Raw genomic sequence first — 22,467 nt, 5'->3', positions numbered from 1 at the left:
ACTAAACCATGTTTATCTGTCAGTTGATATGCGAAAGTATGTTCTCCTTTCCGAGATTTTACCACTGGTAAATGGCAACTTCTTCTTGTATCACTTACAGGACTTAATCTAACAGATGATCGCAAGAATAATGTTTTCTGGGCGTGGTTGGATTAATAATAATATGCGTTAAACAGTTGCTGTAGGCGATCAATATCTATTTTTTCTGGGCACTTTTTGCATTTACAACAGGATTGAGCCTTAATTTCTGGTATAGTCCGTTTTTGCATCTTTGTGTTTCGTCGAAGTCCTTTCTCGACGCAATTTTTTTGAACATTTCTCTTTCAAGTGACAGAAAGTCTTTGTCTTTTCCGAGAAAGTTGCGGGACATCGGACTTTGATATCAATCACGGAAAAATAAATGAGGTGCGGTATAAAACGATTGTATTCAATGGAAGTTATTAAGTTAATTAAAAGGTGCTACGTTAATACTAAGGTTGAAAAGATGATAGGATACATTTTGTGCAAACCGAATTTTGAATCGTCGACCAAACAGCCGAATATTATATACCATTCGAATCAGTTCGTTTAAATAACAAAATTAATGTGTTTGTGTGCATGTGTAACAGAAATACGCACTTTCTATCTCCAAATAAAATTGCATTGGCGCTTTCACTCTGACAGCAACCTTAGGAGAACCTGCAATTACGTCATTAGTAGGAATATTTTATTTCGGAATTTTTTAAGATGTTCTTAAAACATTACCACTATAATAGGCACCATCTGTTTGCTCCATTATGTTTATGTTTTTAAAAAAAGTTTTGCTTTCACGTTTGTTGCAACACATTCTAACAATATTAATTACGCTGTAAATAAATAACGCATAACACACACACAAACGCGGTCACTGTTCCCAGGTTTTCTGAAATCATAAAAACAGGAAAATGATGTTTGAATGAACTAATCAAATGGTGAAGTATGAAAAGTCGTTTGAGATGTAGTGAATAAATTTTTGCGTTTTGTTTTATTTACCAGGAAACTTAAAGAAAATTTTATTAAACTGGCAAGAGTTAACATTATGCAACACTGCTTGTTCTTTCGTTTGTAGATGCAGTATTCCGATCAGATTAGGAAAAAGCTACAAGAAAAAGGAACTCCTCGGCAATCCTTGACCGTCAAGTAGAGATTATTATTTTGTTGATAAGGGAAAATGAAACTAGACCAGATATCTCATAAGTTAGATTTTTATACCGCCAGTCATCTCATTTGTTCATTCGCTTTATTTTCTAGCTGATAACTCGACTTTCAATCAAAAAATTGTGATAAAATCGAATTCAACATCTTTGCTTCGGCTCTAAGAAACAGTATCTGAGAAAAAATGGTTTGAGAATTGAGAAATTCTGCTATTTTAGCAACGCGAAAACTTGATGCGAATGATCCTATTTCCATCCATTCCCTTTGAGCCAGTGGCTTGAACAAAGACAGCAGATCTTACTTTAAGCAATGATTTTAGTATATGAGAAGAGTACAGTTACCCTATATTGACCCTATTATTCGAAACATAAAACTCAATCACTCGATTTACAATCGAAGGATTGCATGAATACATTGAATGAATAAAAGAGCCGACATGAATATAGCATAGTTATCATATATTAATAAAAAGGTTTAAGATATGTTGAATATTTCACTCTAATTTCGTTTGAATAAAAATTTCAAATTTGTTGTTATATCTACAATTGAACTGATACAACTATGATGTTCCTCGAACTGAAACCACTAATAGGCATACTTGACTACACAGATGATTAACAGGAATATTGACCTTATCAAAAGAAACACATATCTGTTCTCATTTTTTTCCAGTAATCCTTAATACATGTTTGTTTGTTAACTGGCGAGAACATTATAAATTTTGTGAACATTTATGCATCGTAGCTACGAGCCATTAATAAAGTATATCAGTTCCATCCATTATGGAAAATATAGTTCCGTCGTATGAAAACAGATACGAACTATGTTTACATTAATGATTCTTCTCTAATAACTTATGCAAAGAGTTTCCATTAAAATCTATAAAGTAGAGTTGACATAATTATCGAATCACATTCGATTTTCCCAAGACGAGGCTCAATGAAAATGTGCTTACGTATCACGCCACCCGCAGCAAACTAGCGACCCATGCTTTATCCCGCAGCGACAGTTGGCCGAAAATAACTTTGAATGCAAAAACCGGATAAATACATTTGTTTTGGAAGAACCGGTTAAGTTTTTGTCCGGTTTTTGCATTCAATGTATTTTTGTCCGGTTCTTGCAATAAAAATGTTTTTAAACAGTTTTTGCATTTCAAAGTCCATGTCCGACTTTTGCGCTCAATGTTTTTATCCGGTTTTTGCATTCAAAAATACTTAAACGGGTTTTCCAAACTAAGTTGCACTTATCCGACTTTTGCTTTCAGCCGTTCATTTGTACCATTGAATAAACAAAGAAAATCGTTGCAAATCACTGCCGATATGAAAATTTTCGGAAGAACCCTCCTTTCCTTTGTTACCGATAGCGACACCTGCCAATGAAAAATGGCGCTACCGCTAATTCAGTTTTCCGAAAATGTGCCAATCGGGTTGTGCTTGAAGCGATTTCTCATTTTCCTTACGTTCGCAGGATTTCATTTCTTCGCTTTTGTTCCACTGCCATCTGGGTTATCTGGGTCTCCTTCAATGATTTTAACACACGGCGAACAGTTGAATTATTGATTCTCAACTGTTTCGCGATCCTATTTGACTGGCCTTTTCCACAAACGTGCAAAAAAAATTTCTGCTTGGAAGTCATCTCGATTGCCACTTGACACATTGTACCGAAATTTTTCACACGTAAACGTTACACTCTAAACTAGTTTCATTAATTTTTACCCATCTTATGAAAAGTTTTTTTTTCGAGTGCAGTCGTTCAAGAATAAATATTGTTGAACTATTGTCTTGTTTCTGATATTGAGTTCAAAGAAATATTTCGATTTTAATATTATTATGTCATTTTCAATAGAAGCACACAGCAAAAAAAAGAATTGTAACAATCTCGATGTGATTATCAATCGATGTGAGAAAAAATTAGACAAAAAATTATTGCCTTTGATGTTTATTTATTTATTTATTTCTTATTGGGTTCATCGGACATATATCTAAATAAACCGACAGAGTGGGAAAAAGCCTATATGAGTTGAACAAATTTCATGCCATTCTCAGACAGGCGCAAAAACCACTATCTTTTAAACAACAAACACAAAACAAAAAGTAATTACAATGCGTCAAGTGAAATAAATTAACACATAGAAAAAACAGTCTTTATAATATAGTTCGTTTCATTTTTTCTGCGAAGCGACGGGAAGGCTCATCAAACTCAAAAATTTATATATATATATATATATATATATATATATATATATATATATATATATATATATATATATATATATATATATATATATATATATATCGTTTAACAAACTCAAAAATTGTTTCAACAGAAGTAAAAGCTCGTGTGCACGCAGTTATAGGTTCGTTACTTCCAAATAAAGTCCTGTGGAATCCATTTTGAAGTAGAGTCGTATATCGCAATGATCTGCTTGGTACTCGGAAACTAATTTTGCTACGCAATTCTGGAGCATCGATCTCCCCGTTTATTAATTTCGCAATGGTCAATGCTTGTTGAATTTTTCTTCGGCGCTGTAAAGTATCGATTCCTAATAATTGACATCTGTCCGGGTATGGTAACAAGTTTACAGGATCTCTCCAAGGCAAATGTCGTAATGACATGCGAACAAAGCGTTTCTGAACACGCTCAAGTCTAAGGCTCCACGATATTTGATACGGACACCAGCAATATAAAGCCTCCAAGCAAAGCGGATCTTTGAAGTCTTTGGCAATTGTATGTCAGACGGATTGAGATTCAGCGAAACGATTTCGTTCAAAGCTCAAAGTATTCAAACAAAACAAAAGCTCTATTAATGGTTTGGGAATGTTCAAAGTGAGTGACCGTTGCCGTTTTCCATATGAACCGACTAAGGTAAGCGCCCGCATTTTGTCAGCAGTACCAATTCTCTTTGAATTACAATCCCGCTAAATCTGGATTGATGGAAATTGGGCTAAGAAAAAGCTTAGAATAATTCACTGATTTGCCCCTACCATACAACTACAAAAATTGTTTTGTGTCTCAAACTCATTTTCATTGCACGATTTTCTTGTGGATCCCAATTCAGTCAAAATGAACAGGGTCCGCAATGTTGTGTATCTTTAAAAAAATAAAAACAAACAAAGTGATAAACTACGCGACTGGTCTATCGATTCGGAGTTGGTTTTGTTTACCTTCATGAACATGGCTTTGAAAAACAGTATCCAAGGTTTCTGATATTCGGAATCAATAATTTATCAAATCGAGTTGCCAGTTCTAACAAATTTTCAAGCAATTTCGTTTTGACGCTACGAGTTACTGAGGGGTAGTCAGATTTGCGATACAGTTTTAATAGACGAGTGGCAGGTCGTGTCGTCGGTAATACCCTTCTCACTTAGCCATGTGTCCAGAATCTTAATTTTCACTTCCTTTTCAATACCCGACATTTTGAAAATGCAGAATTTCAACCGCACAAACAAGTAAACAAACGAAAATTGACAACCAAACGCACAGCACGTTGTGATCTAAGCATAAAAAATTATCACTAATCTAATCTACTGGCAGTTTTTGCCATTGTTTTGTTAAATTTAACTGTTTAAAAAGCAAAAATATCAACTGAGTTGATTTGTTTCTTTCCGTATGAGCAAAAGATTCGGATTAGCGTCCGTATCTGAAATAATATCAGATGAACAACTTTGCTTCCGCAGTTTTCCGATAGGTGGCTGTACCGGCTGAGGCTGGTCAAAATACATAGATTATAATGCCTTTAAAGTCAGTGTGTACAGTGCCTAACGAATTGTCATCGCCGTTTCAGTGACAGTTGTTCTTGTTTTCGTATTATTCCCGCTCGAAAATGTCTGTTTATGTGCCCAATTCTCGCCATTTGCGGGAGTTTTATTTTTCTATTACAATTCGAAAAAATGCATCTGAAGCGCATCGAATGCTCTCAGAAACTTACGGTGATGCTGCTCTGAGTAAAAGAACGTGTCGGGAGTGGTTTCAACGTTTTAAAAATGGTGATTTCGATGTCGAAGACAAACATGGTGGAGGAAGAGAGAAAACCTTCAAAGATGAACAACTAGAAGCATTGCTTGATGAAGATTAGTGCCAAACCCAAGAAGAGCTTGCCGAATCGTTGGAAGTGAGTCAGCAAACCATTTCAAAACGCCTCAAGGCCCTGGGCCTGATTCAGAAAGAAGGAAACTGGGTGCCGTACGAGTTGAACCCGAGGGACATCGAGCGCCGTCTATTTGTATGTGAGCAACTGCTTCAAAAACAAAATCGTAAGGTGTTTTTACATCGAATCGTAACCGCTGATGAAAAGTGGGTTCGATACGATAATCCTAAACGCACAAAATCATGGGGAAAGCCCGGGCATGCTACTTCGTCGAAAGCAAAACAGAATATTCACGGCGCCAAGGTTATGATTTCTATTTGGTTGGATCAGCTCGGTGTGATTTACTACTGATGCGCCTGAAGCGGCCACAATATCAAGAGCGACATGACAAAGTCATCCTCCAACACGAGAATGCACGGCCTCACGTCGCAAAAGTAGTCAAAAAGTACCTGGAAACGCTGAAATGGGAAGTCTTGCCCCACCCACCGTATTCCCCAGATATCGCCCCTTCTGACTTCCACCTATTCCGTTCGATGGCACTCGGCCTGGCAGATCAACATTTTCAATCCTTCGAAAAGTTGGCAAAATGGATTGCTTCATGGATAGCGTCTAAAAAGGACTCCTTTTTTCGACCCGGGATCTGAAAATTGCCGGGAAGATGGGAGAAAGTTGTCGCTAGCGACGGACAATACTTTGAATAATACATCTGTAAGCACTTTTTCACAACAATGCTTTTAATTTTGGAGAAAAAAAACGGAAGCGAAGTTGTACACCTGATACATGAACTGATGGTGACAAATAGAACAACAAAACGTTTTCTATGGTGCCACTTGGCACATTAAAAAAAATACAGCAACCATGCGACTTCATCAAAACAAGCTGTCACCATAATTATTATCATCATTTATTATTCCGGACAGCGTAATTACGAAGTGTGACAGCCCTGCTCAAACCCTGCTGCAAAACTTTATAAAACTCTTACCGGACAAGACAACGACGAAAAAATCCAACTCATTTTCCGATCATTTTCAACGACAACGAAGGAACATTACTTGTCAATTCTTCCAGTGACGAACAGCAGCACAGCTTCTTATTTTGTCTACCCCCGTTAGTCATCCTTCTGGAACGGAACGAAAACAATCGCAGTAGACTGGGCGTAACCCCAGACTGGACCAATAATAATTTGATCTATTACGAAATGTTTTCTCATTGTCGGCCGGCAATATCGTCATTGTCATCGGTACAATATGGATTCCATTCCTTGGACGGCGAGGGTGTAACGAACTACGTACCGAGTTCTTTTTTTCCCCACATTCCACCTTCTTTTTGCAATTGTTTGGAAAGTGTTGGTTGTTTTTGCAACCGAACGATAGGAATGCCGATTGAGGTTACTGGAAAATTATTATGACTAGCTATCTTGCTTGCCGCAGGAAGGTTTTCATGTGTGCATACATGAATATTTTCCTGCTGCGGTCGGAATAGAATTTCCATACTACAGGAAAATATATGAATGGCACAGATAGGAACGGCAAAAAGCTTGTCGGTTTTCTCGACAATGTTATCGAACAAACAAGTGATCATTGTGGAAATGTAAATTTATGGAATTGTTGTTTTTCTTTTATATTCGTGCATTTCTCATACGAGATAGGATCGGAAAACGGTGCAATTTTCAAATAAAAAACCTAATCTAGTAGAACTTTCTCCACTGATCAAAATGTTAAAATCGGTAAAGGTCCGAACATTAACGACCGCCGGCGACGGTGAGAAGCCGAATATTCTGCGGTTGTGTCATTCGTTGTAGGAAAACTAATACTATGTAAAGTTGATTACATAGCAACTTCCAATGAATCTCTCAACCGGTGAGCACGTTGTATCGTGTTAGTGCGGTGAAAATTCGAGTATTTCGCGAGAAATAATAAAATTTTTATCCGTACTTACTCGTTTTAGCTTATAGTCCATTGGACTATAAACGGAAATTAACTGTCGATAAAGCCTAAGTTGCTGTGCCACCAATCGACGTCAATGAGGTGACGCCAACCAGAAGAAGAAGAAGATTGTATGGCCTTAGTCCGAAAGCAATTGCCAGAACAGAGAGGAGAGCTATTGTTCTGTTTGAAACCCGTTATTTTCGTAAAAACAACATGAAAAAATCAACTGACAAGTCAAATATTTTCGATTAGGTTCTACATGATCATGACATAACCTCACAAAATGAGTTGGCGTCATTTCTAATTCTAATGACAGTTTCTATTTGTTTACTGTCTCTTCTATTAATTACCAAACGGTTTACCACTCAACTTTTTGCATAAAAATGCTAACCGAAATCTTTGACTTTCAAACAGAATTGTGAAATCCAAGAAAATCTCTATAATCACATCACAATAATCGAAAGAGAAAGTAAACAAAGAGAAACTGTCACTTGCTTATACGGCCTCCTGAAAAATCAACCAAGAATTGCCAGCACGCGAACACTAAAGGTGATAACTTGTTACTGACAAAATATGTTTGCATCATTACAAAACAATGAAATGTATTTTAAAAATATTGTCGATCTTATGAATCTTTTTGCTTACACAATAATATTTGTACCTATGGGACAGGACCTGACAACTGTTAATCCACTTCGAGAGCCAGTTTCGGACCAGCTCGTGATTGGTTGAAATTGACATTAGCAAGTACAAGTTGTTGAAATTAATATTACTGCAGGGTGGTAGAAAAAGTATTGTCAGTATCGTCGGTAACAATGTAGTTTGATATTGCATATTTTGTTTTTCGTATTATCTTTTTAAAATTATTAATTTCAATGGGATTTAAGCTCAATTTGTTTTTAAGTCCTGTCAATGTGGAGAATATACGAGTACATTTAGCAATCACTGGATGATACAAAGAGAAAGCCTAAAATCACTAAGTGTGATATGGACGAGAATATTAATTATGTTAGTTGTACTTGAGAATAGCACCTAATCTTTGGATAATTCTGTTTGTTAGTATCCCAATTAACATTTTCAATATTAATAAATACTTGTAGCTGTCTTCAATACTACATAATAAATCTTGCATTAAAACTTTAAACTCCACGAAAGCCTACTGAAAACCTCTATAAGAGCATGTTCCTGCCAACCCAAGCAACCAAAAGTTCCACAATTACTTAAAAAGTCCACTTTCTTGCTGCTTAAAAGTACACGCGGAACTTTTGAGAACTTGAAAGTACAGATCAATTTCCGCGTGAACTTTCTAGCTGCTTAAGAAAACAGGTGGCAATTTTTGACAGTTCGAAGTACAGAACAAGTTCCGCCTGAACTTCGTTTATTCGTTTATTCGTTTATTTGTTTGGAGCCGGGAAAAGCCCGCTGGAGCTGAGGTTCTTTAAACCTCTTTCTCCAACAGGCATAAAACCTTCTCGTCTTTTGCATCTACAGATTACAAATATCCAACAGATACATTTTTTGGCTTAAAAATACAACTATCACTAATCTTTATCTCAACATAACAAATTAAAAAATAAATAAATAAATAAATAAAGTAACATGAAAACTCTAACTGTGCCTGTCTCTGAGATCGTAGATAGAATTAAAGCTAACTAGAGAGAGTATTCCGGAAACGTTTTTTTGCAGTAGTACGCGACAAGTGGAAATCGAAAACATCAGAACAGCGATTGAAAAGGCAACACATGCTGAGGAAAGGTTCGTTATATGCATAATTTGTTCTAGCACGAGGTAACCTCAGAAATGGCTGGTATCGAAGACTGCGTTGATGGATGTTGAAATTTAATTTTTGTAACAGATCTGGACAATCAATTCGTGATAATATTAAATCAGAAACAAAAACTGCTGTCGAGACATCACAGCGAACGGATAGCAGGTCAAGATCAATTAGCTTACAACGGTCCTGGTAGTTGGGAAGGTTATGAGGGTCGTTCCAAGGAAGACGACGAAGTGCAAAGCGAACGAAGTTGCGTTGGATAGATTCAATACGCTGGATGCCGTTTTGATAGTACGGTGCCCAAACATCGGCAGCGTACTCGAGAGTAGATCGGACCAAAGTGCAATACAGCGCTTATAAACAGTATATATCAGTGAAGTGCTTAGTTACGCGGAATACGAATCCAAGCATTTTAGAAGCTTTTGAGATAATGTATTCCATGTGTTCCTTGAAACTTAGTTTACAATCCAAGAGAACGCCTAGGTCTTTGACTACGGATTCCCACTTAATAACTGTTTGAGCGATAGTATAGTTGGATATAATTGTTGAGCGTTTACGAGAGAATGAGATAACGACGCATTTGGTTGCGTTCAATAACATCCTATTCACGTCACACCACATAGTAAAATTATCCAACTCTCTCTGCAAGAATACAGTGTCTTCAGAATCTCTGATGAGCTGGAACAGTTTAAAATCGTCGGCGAAAGATAGTTTTAGGCACTTCAGCGATAAGTTTAGATCGTTCAAATAAAGTAGAAATATGAAGGGTCCGAGATGACTGCCTTGAGGTACACCGGTGCTCACTTGGAAAGGCGTGGTAATACAGGTACCAATTTTTACTGCCATGTCACGATTTGTTAGGTAAGACTGAAACCAGGCCGAAAGTGCGTCATTGAATCCAAGCCTTGCTAATTTAGCAACGGCTATTTGATGATTTATTTTGTCAAAAGCAGCTGAGAAATCCGTGTATATAGAGTCGACCTGTAGTCGCGCTTGTAATGACTGGATGATAAATGAAGTGTAAGACACTAGATTTGAAGATGTAGATCGTTTAGGCATAAAACCGTGCTGAGTTGAAGAAATGTAGTTAGAGCAGTTATAAGTGATGAAGTCGAGAACGATTATTTCGAATAACTTAGAAACTGCACACAGCGCAGCTATTCCTCTGTAGTTGGATATTTGTCGCTTGTCGCCTTTTTTGAACACAGGAAAGCTAAATGATTTTTTCCACGGATCGGGGAATACTCCGGTACGTAGTGAGGTATTGAACATTAGTGATAATGGTACGAGAAGGCTCTCGGAGCATTTTTTTAGCACTAGGGAAGCTATACCATCAGGTCCGGCACTATATGATGATTTTAATTGAGCACATGCGGATTTTATGATTGTGGTAGTTATAATAGGATGTGAACCAATAGAAGGACGTATAGGTACGTTGCTTGCTGCTTCAAGAACCTGATGGCTACTCAAAATTTCTGCGGAAAAGACACTGCTGAAGTGTTTGCGAAATAGTTCACAAATGTCAAAAGTAGTGGTAGCTTCTATTCCATCAAATGACATCTGGTTTGGCAATCCAGTTTCTTTCCGTTGAGTATTGACATGGTTCCAAAAGTTTTTCGGTTTGATTTTCAGATTATTTTGAATTCGGCGTAGATGTGCATGGTATAGCGCTTTGTTCAAACGTTTGTACCGAGTGTTGTAGTACAGATAATAGTTCCTAAGTTGAACGGAGGGGCGTTTTGAGAATTTCCTGAGTGCTGACCTTTTGGTTGACTTGTAGTATTTTAATGTAGAGTTGGACCAAGGTGGATTCGTTGATGCACGACATACCTTCTTGGGAATGAACTTATTTATTGCGTAAGAGACGATCTCAGACCAAATTATGACAGCAGAATTACAGTCCTTATTGCAAAGTTAAAATTTCCAGTCCAGTTCAATAAGAAATCTATTCATTGCTTCGTAGTCTCCATTTTTATAATCATAAAAGGTCTCATCTGACTTTTTCGCTGCATAGAAGCTGAACAATGTATTCTAGAAGCAGCTTAGAAGTTCGTTCCGCTGCGTCGCACGAACTTTCAAGTGTGGATAATTACTTAAAAAAAGGGCTGCTTAGAATGCTATTGATTAACTTTGAGAGCTGCTTAAGCCAAATCAGTCCCTTTTATCCGAACTTTTGGTTAGTTGGGAAGTGGACCATTCTTCATAAGGATTATAAAGAAATGTGAAGAATCAGCATAAACCTGCGTTAAAACTCCAAATTCAAGAAAATTTTGAAACCAGCTTTACGATCTACATTAAAATTATTCGGGTGGAATGAATTCCGCTATAAATAAACTGTCGTTTTGATAATATTTTTCTTGACTATGTGTATGTCATGTGTGCTTTCAATGCAATCAGTAAGAATATATTAAATTTCATTCACGGGTTTGAGGCTTTTTTTGAACGTAGAAACAACATGCGCTTTTATTTTTATCGTGAATGTACGGATAACTAATCACCGTGAAATAAATGCGATTTTTGCGAAAGTCTCCATGATTTATGAAAATTATTTTCTGTGATTCATCGTCATTTTTGTATAAAACTATTTCGTGACGTGAAAACTTGTCCATCATACTTCCTCGTTTTTTTGTATTTCGAAGTTTATTTGATGCCAATAAATGCTACGGTATAGAACATAAAAATGGCGGCCATGAAATTTTGCTTAATGCAAATTTCGCTTAACCTAAGAAGCGATTAATCAAATAGCCCACAACAAATGTGTCATAAATGTACTTTAGAACCCTCAAATTAGCTATGAGTGAAACTGTCATCCAATGAACACGCACACACACAGAACTAGATTTATGAAAGATTTTAAGTGAAAACAGAAAATGTTTGAAAGTAATATTAAGAGTATTTGCATGGTTTTATTCCAGTACAAATTGTATTATTTTTAGTCCAGTTGTTAGTCTAGGTAAAGGGTTTTATAGAAGCTTTGAAAACTATGATATTACTTGTCAAAAGAGACATTTATTATAGTTGTCATAAAACAGGTAGTGATTGAAAAATCAATTACAAAACTCCTATAAATTATAATCAAAACCATTAGGCATTCAAATTGTTACTTAAAATTTCTCTCAAATTAAATATGTTGGATACTTTAGTTAATATAGCTGTAAAAATTAATTACCAATAACTAAGTGTTTTAGAAAAATTTAATTAAATTGTTTCAACTAAATGTTTTCTTTATAACAAGCCTCTGATCAAAATGAATTCAGAGTTATATTTTTGACTGATATAACATTTGTCTAAGTGTTTTCAAATGATAAATAATTATTTCTACTGGCAACAGTGATCGCGAAGAATGTATTATTTATAACAGGGAGCAACCGGAATAAGAAGAGAAATTTTTTTTCTGGAAAAAGAGGCCAGCTGTCTGATCCTGTCCTAGATTAGTACAAATGCAGACCCTGTCAGCTCGCACGGCATCACATTCAACATGTCATGTCAATTGTATGGGTGCGCAATGCTGCTATTTTGGCACGCATGAATTTGACATATCTCTTCCCTACTTCTATGTACGAGATTCAATGCGGACTCGCATGAGAAAAAGGATGTTGCCAGTGATTTGTTCAGGAAATGTGAGAGCTGGATATCTTGTTAATATTATGTCTTTGTACAAGTGCCACACTGAAAATAATTTACGCGCTAGCATCGTGTGCAAAGCATTTGAACTATCACTGCTTGTAGAACACATGAAATTCATGAAAATATACACTTAACTCATAAAATGAGTGTAAAAACTGTTGATATTAAGTGAAAATCATGCAACGTTTATCTGAAATGCACGTCAAAACGATCAGATTTATCGTTACCTCTAGATTCTATATAAATTTCATATGAATATCACAATGTTTTCTTCATAGATTTCAATTGAAACACAGTTGACCGAATCAAGTGTTTTGCACACACATTTGTCAATAGTGTCACTATTTATGTACCATTTAATTCCACTATTTCACTGTCACGTTATTACACTTTCACAAAGTCACTATACTTTAATGAAGCATAACAAAATTTACATCCTTTTTCAGTGTATCGGTTTTATAAATTATAAATTATAAAACCGATAAACTGAAGAAGGATGTAAATAACATTCCGAAATACGCGTATCTGTATTGTAACGTTTGTTATGCTTCATTGAAGTATAGTGACTTTGTGAAAGTGTAATAACGTGACAGTGAAATAGTGAAATTGAATTGTACATAAATAGTGACACTATTGAATATATTCCGCTAACAGCTCCAAGTGAAAAATAGTGACATACATTTGTGCTGTACTCATTTCCACTAGAAAAAGAGGTGTTTATCACATGTAGATCGATTTAATAGCAAAGCACATCACATCCTAAGGAAAAACACATCAAAGCTAAGTGAAAAATAATCTCATCTTGCATCTTAGAGAATTTGCACATGAAATCTTAAAACAAATCGCTTTGGGTATGTATTGAAATGAAAAAGCATATTAAATTGAAGTGCTGTTTACATATGAATTGATCGTGAAAATTTTTATTAGTGTATGCCGTTCACATCAGGGATGCCAGGTTAATTTTTTTTATGCAGGTTTAAAAAGATTGTTCAATCAAACTGTTGCAGTGTCAGTAGAAAAAAATATCGCTTTTTAGCGACCAAAAATGAGAGTCAAATGCTCTAAAGATATAAATTTCCAAATTTAACATTTAATAATAAGTAAATTCCATCAATACCTACAGCGTTAATCAAAAATCTGTGAATTCAGAAATAAATCTGCATACGTGGCATCACTGATTTTCATATACTGGACTTATTCGTTTGTGTGTACTGCGGGAATGCGCACTGTTCAATTTTCTTTCGTAGGAGTCTAATCAAGCATAAAATGCGAAATAATTAAACTTTTATTTAAATTATACTGTTTCACTTCACGCGAACAAATACTTTTTATTGAGAAAATTCAGAGTTCAGAACGATTGGAAATGTTCATGTTGTTCATGTTGTTGTCGAGCTCTTCTGTAAGCTTCCCAAAATTAGGTCGTTATCTACTCAAACTTTAACTTGATCGTAAAAATGGGTAACGTGCAATGTCATGGAATAACACTTTGGGTAAACTTACACTTACCTAAATTTTCAAGGTAATCACTCGTTACCTGAAATTGGAGAGATGCATTTTAGTTGATTTTGAGCCAACACCAAGAGTTGTCGGCCCATAATGCCGGCCCCTTTTTACGAATAGATTCACGCAAATGACGAATAACACTCAAATAGTATTCCTTGTTGACATTTCACTTACGAGTTTTTAAAGAAATACATTTGTCAAGTAACGCATTTTCGGACCATAATTTATTTTCATGGGAGAAGACTCATCGTTCATGGATGATGAACAATTATCATGATTTCATGAGAAGTTAAAATGATTGGTTTCATGATTTTCCAACCATGACAGCAGTCACGAATTTCTTCCAACCATGACAGCAGTCACGAATTTCTTTCCGTGTGACAGCACAAATATCGCGAGCTATGCGCTCATGAACGCACGATGAATTTCACGTGGATTAGTCAATCCAACTATGTTTAAAAGAAACAAGTGTGAGTTCAAATATCCGTCCAATGCAGAAGTATTCCTTTTGTGAATGTGATTTTAACTCAATTCTATAGAAGCTTTTTATGAAGATGACCTAATGAATTATTGATCACCTATGCTTTTTGAAGTATTACAAATAAAATATTTCTTTTTTCAATATCGTAAACACGCCTACGGGAACTGAAAACCTTGCTTTAAAATATGAACTATTACAATTATTATGTTGCTTACGAGCATGAAAACCATAAAATGGTCGTGTTTTGTTCCTAATGTTTTATCGTTTAAGTCTGTCGTATTGATATGAAATTAACAGGGAAGATGAAATGTAGATGAATGAAGTTAATAGGGCCGAATCTCAATGTTTATTGCAAGTAAATAGTGTAGGAGCAGGAGCTCACAACGAGATGCGCACTAATATGTAATAACGCCATTTCCCTATTTCATCTTCAGGACTTATTTTTCGACAACCAAAAAGCTCTGATTTGATAATCGAAATTATATCATATATTGCTTTTCTCTTTAGAAAGAATTGCTGGAAACACAGACTATCGAACGAAGCCTCGGAGACCATTTAAAAGCTAGTATTGGCCCGTTGATCAAGTTCGAAGATTAAATGACTGCTACTTCTGGTTCCTGAGATATGATGGTATAAGTGATGTAACCGACAAAACACGTTGTTTTTTATCGCTCTAATTTATATAAGAGTGCCAATATTTTGGGATTACGATCTACGGTAGTTCTCGAAAGTTTATGCACCGCGGAAAAAGTCCTCACGCAAAATTTGAGCTAAATCGGACATGGGTAAGGGGTGTTGCCACTGGCGGTAAAGGTTTGAAAATTTTCGATCTTGAAAAATCACTTTAGGAGGGAATATATGAGATTTCCGAAATTGAAAATAAAAATTTAATGCCAAAAGTCTTAGAATTGCATGAAACGTCGAGATTTAGTGTCATCTAAAAAAAATTAATGAAAAAACTAAATGGATTGTTGTGTATTCACCTTGGTCACTCAATACAAATAAATATTATTATGTATGGCATCACTGTATATAAAAGTTTCATTAGTATTAGACGCGCATTCGAATTGACGGCTGCTCGTGTTAAAAGATAATTACAAATAAAGTTAATAGTTGATTGATAGAACATATATATTCTATGTGCTTTCATAAAGAAACTTCCCACAAACACAATATTTTGGTGTCAGAAGTGGGATAGAATGTTAAAAAAACGAATTTCAACGTAAAAAGTGTTCGCTTCAGTCACGAAGTAAAAGTACAGTTCCGTAAACGAAGTCACAAGAATAAACTGCGTAATAGCATCCTAATATCACGATGCAGGATCCAGAACAAATGGCTGAAATGTGCCGGATGATAGCTGAAGCTCTGAAAGTCGCCGTAGGACAAGCAGTTCAGCAGAATCCCCCCGGAGAAGCCGTAGCACAGCAACCGAAACCACCGTGTTTTTCAATTACAGAATATCGTTCGTCCGAAGGAAGTTCTGTCGCCGATTATTTCAAACGATTTGAATGGGCTTTGCAGTTAAGCAACATTCCGGAGGTTCAATATGCAAATTACGCTCGAGTACACATGGGATATGAGCTAAACAACGCTCTCAAGTTTTTAGTTAGCCCGACCGACCCAGCAGAAATTGCCTACTTCGAACTACGGGACACGCTAATTAGGCATTTCGACCGAGTGAAAAATAAATATGTGGAGAGCATTAAGTTTCGGAAAATCGTTCAGGAAAAAGATGAATCAATCGCTCAATTTGCTTTACGTCTTAAGCAAGGAGCTGTCAGCTGCGAGTACGGCGAGTTTTTGGACAGAATGTTAATCGAACAGCTGCTGCACGGATTAGAATCCAGAGAAGTTTGTGATGAAATCGTCGCAAGGAGCCCAGCGACTTTCGATGCGGCTTTTGAAATCGCGAATACACTGGAGGCTACCAGGAACACTGCAAGGGACGTGCGAGCTTCATTGCAATCGTTTTTACCCGAAGCCACGAACGCATTTGGATATGAGGCACCAAAAACAAGAAAAGGCAATCGCGATACACTCCGACATCGTTATCTAGAATTGGCAAGAGAAAGGCAGCAGAAAAATAAACAAACTGGTGAGCAAGGCTCCTGCAATGGTTGTGGAGGTCAACATCAGCGGAATCAATGCCAGTTTCGTGACGCAAAATGCTACATATGCTCAAAACGGGGACACATCGCGAAAGTTTGCAAATCGAAAAAATTTCATTCGGGTCAATCCACCGATCAGATAGAAGATGATCTTCCTGCAGTAGATATTGATATGTTACACTCATTGGATAAAGTTAACGATGGCACCGCGATAAGTAAGCGGATTATTAACGTTAAAATCGATGGACATAATCTAGCTATGGAGCTAGATACTGGAGCCCCCTGTGGGATAGTAAGTGAAACCACACTGCGAGCAATAAAACCAAATTTCGCACTGGAGCAAGCGAATAAACAGTTTTGTAGTTACACCGGTCATCCCATTCGGTGTATCGGGCGAGTGTCGGTGAATGTCACGGTAGGATCTACCACACGCAAGCTTCCATTATACGTGGTATCAGGTAACTCAGACACACTGTTCGGTCGAGAGTGGATATCGCATTTCATTGATGTGCTCGATTTGAATCGGTTCTTTTCGTTTGTCGATCCTGTGCTATCGCTAAACACGGATGAGCCAAAGATGTCACGCAATCAGGAATTGCGTCTCAACCAGCTATTAACAGATTACAGTAGCGTGTTTAGTAAAATCCCAGGAAAATTAATCGGCCCGCCGGCCAGTGTGCATCTAAAACCAGGAGTCTCTCCAATTTTTGCAAAATCCCGTGATGTGCCATTCGCTTTACGTGATCAGTATGCTCAAGAAATAGATAACAAGATTGCGTCCGGTTTCTACGAGAAAGTTGATTTTTCCGAGTGGGCCTCCCCTACACATATTGTCGTTAAAAAAAATGGTAGTTTGCGTATTACGGGTAACTATAAACCGACGGTTAACCCAAGAATGATTGTTGATGAACATCCGATCCCTAAAATTGAAATGATATTTAATCAGATGAAAGGAGCTAATTTATTTTGTCACTTGGATATCACTGATGCATATACGCATCTCCCAATTGATGAGGAATTTCGTAAGGTTCTAACTCTGAATACACCAACACATGGTCTTATTCGTCCGACTCGAGCAGTGTATGGAGCAGCAAACATTCCCGCAATTTGGCAACGACGGATGGAAACCATTCTCCATGGTTTGCCAAATGTTATAAATTTTTTTGATGATATCATCGTGTTCGCTGAGGGATTCGAAAATCTTTTATCCGCTTTAGCCGCGACGTTTGATCGATTGAATAATTATGGTCTTCGACTTAATCGTTCCAAGTGTGTGTTCGCTACTCCAGTTCTCAATTGTTTAGGCCATAAGATAGACTGCAACGGCTTGCACAAATCTGACAGTCATATCATAGCCGTTCGTGATGCTCCTCGACCCGCAACTGCGGATGAGCTACAGCTATTTTTGGGAAAAGCGACGTATTATAGTGCTTTTATCCCCAATCTTTCTACAAAAGCGCGCCCCTTACGAAACCTAATCACAGCGAAGAATTTCGAATGGACACCCGAAGCAGCGAAGGCTTATGAGAATATAAAAGATGAACTCATATCTCCACGAGTATTAACACAGTACGATCCCTCACTTCCTTTAGTTTTAGCTACAGATGCTAGTAAAACTGGCTTGGGTGCTGTATTGTCACACAGAATGGAGGGAGGTACAGAGCGTCCAATTGCATATGCGAGTAGAACAATGTCAGCTACAGAACAGCTATATCCGCAAGTTGACAAAGAAGCTCTCGCTATAGTGTGGGCAGCTAAGAAGTTTTTTCATTTCTTGTATGCCCGGAAGTTTATCTTGATTACTGATCACAAACCGCTTACTCAGATTCTGCATCCTCATAAGACATTGCCAGCCTTGTGCATCAGTCGCATGGCAAATTATGCGGACTATTTATCCCATTTCAATTACGATATTGAATTCAAACCCACAAAAGAGAACGCGAATGCGGATTATTGTTCTCGCATTCCGGGATTTGCTTCGCACAAAAACACTGCTAAGCTGTCCTTACACGAAGGAGAAGAAGATGATTTTGATTGCTTTACATTGAAGCAAATTCAGCAGTTACCAGTTCGCGCAGAACATATCGCCCGTGAGACTCGAAAGGACTCGCATTTGGGGAAAATTGTCCTAGAGCTGGAAGCAGGTCGACATTTGGGTAGTGTAGGCTACAAGAATCCAGAGGCAAACTATACACTGGCTGCAAATTGTCTGCTTTTCGAACACCGTATGGTCGTACCACCGTCTCTTCGTCAGGCTATTTTGAACGATCTTCACGCAGCACACATCGGTATAGTCAAAATGAAATGTTTGGCCCGTTCATTCGTCTATTGGCCCGGCATTGATCAAGATCTGGAACAAACTGCGAAATCTTGCACCGAATGTGCACAACAAGCTCATGCACCGCCGAAATTTGATAAGCATCATTGGGAATACCCGAAAGGTCCATGGGAACGCGTCCATGTGGACTATGCAGGTCCAGTAGCAGGCACTATGTTGCTGATTGTAGTCGATGCTTATAGTAAGTGGCTTGAAGTGAAAGTTACTCACTCGACAACCGTAGAAGCTACAGTTAGAATACTGGATGAGCTATTCGCAACATTTGGCGCACCGGTCACCGTTGTTTCCGACAATGGCCCTCAGTTCACTGCTGCTGCATTTAGACAGTTCTTGCAACAAACGGGAGTGAAGTTTCACAAATTGTCAGCGCCGTATCATCCAGCCACCAACGGCCAGGCTGAACGATACGTACAAACAGTAAAGGATGCCTTGAAGAGAATGGGAACTACCGCTAACTCGTTACAACCAAATCTAAACGTATTTCTTCGTCAGTATCGCCAAACACCACATGTTACAACGGGTGAGTCACCATCAAAGTTGTTTCTAGGACGAAATATTCGAACTCGATTGGATTTGGTCAGACCGGAAACTATTAGCAACAAAATGTCTCAAAAGCAACAGGCCTCTTTTGAACCGTCCTTCCGTGAGTTTGAGGAGGGTCAACAGGTCTACTTTCTTTCGGGAAACCCCCGTATGGATAAGTGGATTCCTGGAATAGTCAAGGCTCGACAAGGAGACCTACACTACGAGATTGAGTTTCAAGGTAAAATGTTTAAACGTCACATTGATCAAATGCGATCTAAATCGGATTCGGACCGGATCGACAGAAAGCACTTCGAAGAGAAATCATCGGTTGAGAATTCTCCATTGCGTGTCCGCTTCTACGGGTTAGATGGAAGTGTCACCGCGTCACAACAGCGAAGCAACTCCCCGGTTGTTCCGTTACTCCAGGAGCAAGAACTTCATACGCCAAACAATAGCCCGATACGCCCTAACGGAAATAACATTCCTACAGTAGTTCGTCGATCGATGAGAGTACGCCATCCACCTCAACGTTATTCTCCATGAAGCCACAATTGAAAAGAGGAAGGAAATGTTGTGTATTCACCTTGGTCACTCAATACAAATAAATATTATTATGTATGGCATCACTGTATATAAAAGTTTCATTAGTATTAGACGCGCATTCGAATTGACGGCTGCTCGTGTTAAAAGATAATTACAAATAAAGTTAATAGTTGATTGATAGAACATATATATTCTATGTGCTTTCATAAAGAAACTTCCCACAAACACAATATGGATTAAGGATTTTTTAGAATCGCCTTGCGAATGTCAGGAATGGATCTGGTTTTCATTAAGATTAGAGTAGCGAATCTGGACAGTTTATCGATCACGGATAAGAACAAATTCGGTTGTGCTATGAAAATGTCCATATGGATATTTTAGATTAGTATCACTCTCCCCATACAAATAGACAACGCAAATGTCAAGCGCTTGGTTTGAGAAATGATGCCGATTATGTGACATAAACGCTGAAGTATGCTCTTGTGAACTACTCGAATCAATCTGAATTAATTGGTGTCAAAAGAAGAACAAATTAGTGTCAGAAATTATTTAATAAATTATCACACCCACACCACTAGGTGGATTAAGATGGATTTTTGTATTTGTATAATTTCATCTGACATATTTTGTCTTAATGAAAAAAATTATGAATCATACATCAATCTTTAAAAAAAAATGTTGCATATTCTTTCTATATGAATTATAGTCTGATTTTGTAGTGAACCAAATTGTATATTTCCTTGCAATTGCTCTAATTAAAATTCAGTACTAAATTACTGATTTGGTTTTAATGAACTGTAGATAAGACTATATGCACCCGCAATTGATGAAGCATCCTATTTCAGTCTCTATTGTTTGTGAAATTGTGCGCCCTTGGAGTGGCACCTTCTCTCTCCCATCCAATGAAGCAATGAATCCATCCAGCAGCTCCGTTTTTGGAGTGTTGATTTCAGCAGTTTACTGTGGCCCGACCTCTTGCCACACTGCGGCGACGAATCCAAGCCCAACTTCGAAGGCTAAAAATAATTTTTTCAATCAAAACTCTGCAAACTAAAACTGAAGCGAACAAACAGCGAAAGGAAAAAAAAACTTTTTTATCACCAATCAATCTTCTGACAGCCAGACGCCGCGAATGAAGTGCGCGAAAAATGAAAAGCGCTCAGACCTCGGAACGTGCAACGTTTCACTTATAATCCTTCCTATTAGAACAGCGGCAGTATTAACAACCATTTCCCCTTCTATTCTTTGAAGAAAAGTGGGTATTCAGTGTTTACTCCCGTCGACGGAAATGGAAACGGGAGAAAACAAAAAAAGAGAAATCGCATCCCGCGCACGGACAATGATGATATGATCCTCGTTGGTTTCGAGTACGGGTTTGGGGGACCACGGCTGTTATGCGTGGTATGTGAAATTGTTTCTTTTTTTTTCATACTAAGAACCTTGGTTCGAGTGTATCAAAGTGTAATTTAGTATCGTGGAACTTTGGTCTTTCGTTTTTTTTTTCATTTCATTGAATTCTTCGGGAAATTGCAGTTGATGAAATAAACAAGCACTACTCTGGAGGAGTCCATCTGGGACCGTTGATTTTCATACTGTATTTCGGGTGATTTCTCCATCGAAAGCTTACATCTTATTACATAGACAATTACATTAATTCCTCTGAACGGGCATTAAAGCTGAAAATAAAGCGACATAAAACCTTTCACCGTAAGCGGCGTAGAAGCAAAACCGAGACAAAAATCACCGAAAAATAGATCTTCGATTTAATTTGGTTTCAATTTTTTTATTTCTTTTCTCTTTCAATAAAACCATCAACGCCGGATTGTGGATACCTGACAAGCAGCCGGAATGGATGAAAACCAAAGAGTATTGGGACAAGGACTTCGAGAGTCGCTACGAAAAGCTACAGAAAGATCCAACCAGACCGCCACTGAAGGTAACTCGAATCAGATTCGAATACTTTTGTTTGTTTTTTTTTTCAACTGTTTTCTCTATTTACGTTCCGCAGATTGTGGTTGTCCCGCATTCCCACAACGATCCTGGCTGGCTCAAAACGTTCGTCAACTACTTCCAGGCGGATTCACGCCAGATTCTGAATCTTGCGGTGACCAAAATGCCCGAGTACAGCAACATGTCATTCATTTGGAGCGAAATAAGCTTCCTGCAGATGTGGTGGGATCAGGCACATCCCACTAAACAAAGGGTAAGTTTCGCATGCTTGAACCAAACGTAGCGATCATACGAACCAGTGTTCTTTCTATTCCAAATTTTCTCAGATCATGTAAATTTTCTCAAAGTGTAACTTAATTACTCTAGATTTAAATTTGACATTCCATATCTGATGAAACATTCTCCAAAATCTTCAGAAGTATTACAAGAT

The 22,467-nt window shown here is 37.6% G+C and overlaps 1 protein-coding gene across 3 annotated transcripts in view; it reads left to right on the top strand.

Annotated features, from left to right (window-relative positions):
- LOC131439674 (alpha-mannosidase 2) overlaps positions 1-22,467 on the top strand; it is a 370,256-nt gene that overhangs the window by 337,669 nt on the left and 10,120 nt on the right. For all 3 annotated transcript variants that reach the window (XM_058610992.1, XM_058610994.1, XM_058610988.1), the window contains 2 exons: positions 21,931-22,023; positions 22,096-22,290. In XM_058610992.1, coding sequence (XP_058466975.1) covers positions 21,931-22,023; positions 22,096-22,290 — 288 coding nt within the window. The remainder of the gene's footprint in view (positions 1-21,930; positions 22,024-22,095; positions 22,291-22,467) is intronic.

Source organism: Malaya genurostris, chromosome 1 (genome assembly GCF_030247185.1).
Source record: "Malaya genurostris strain Urasoe2022 chromosome 1, Malgen_1.1, whole genome shotgun sequence".
Classification (NCBI taxonomy): Eukaryota; Metazoa; Arthropoda; class Insecta; order Diptera; family Culicidae; genus Malaya; species Malaya genurostris.
Note: the sequence above shows the minus strand (reverse complement) of the source record. Positions and strands in the feature narration are given on the sequence as shown.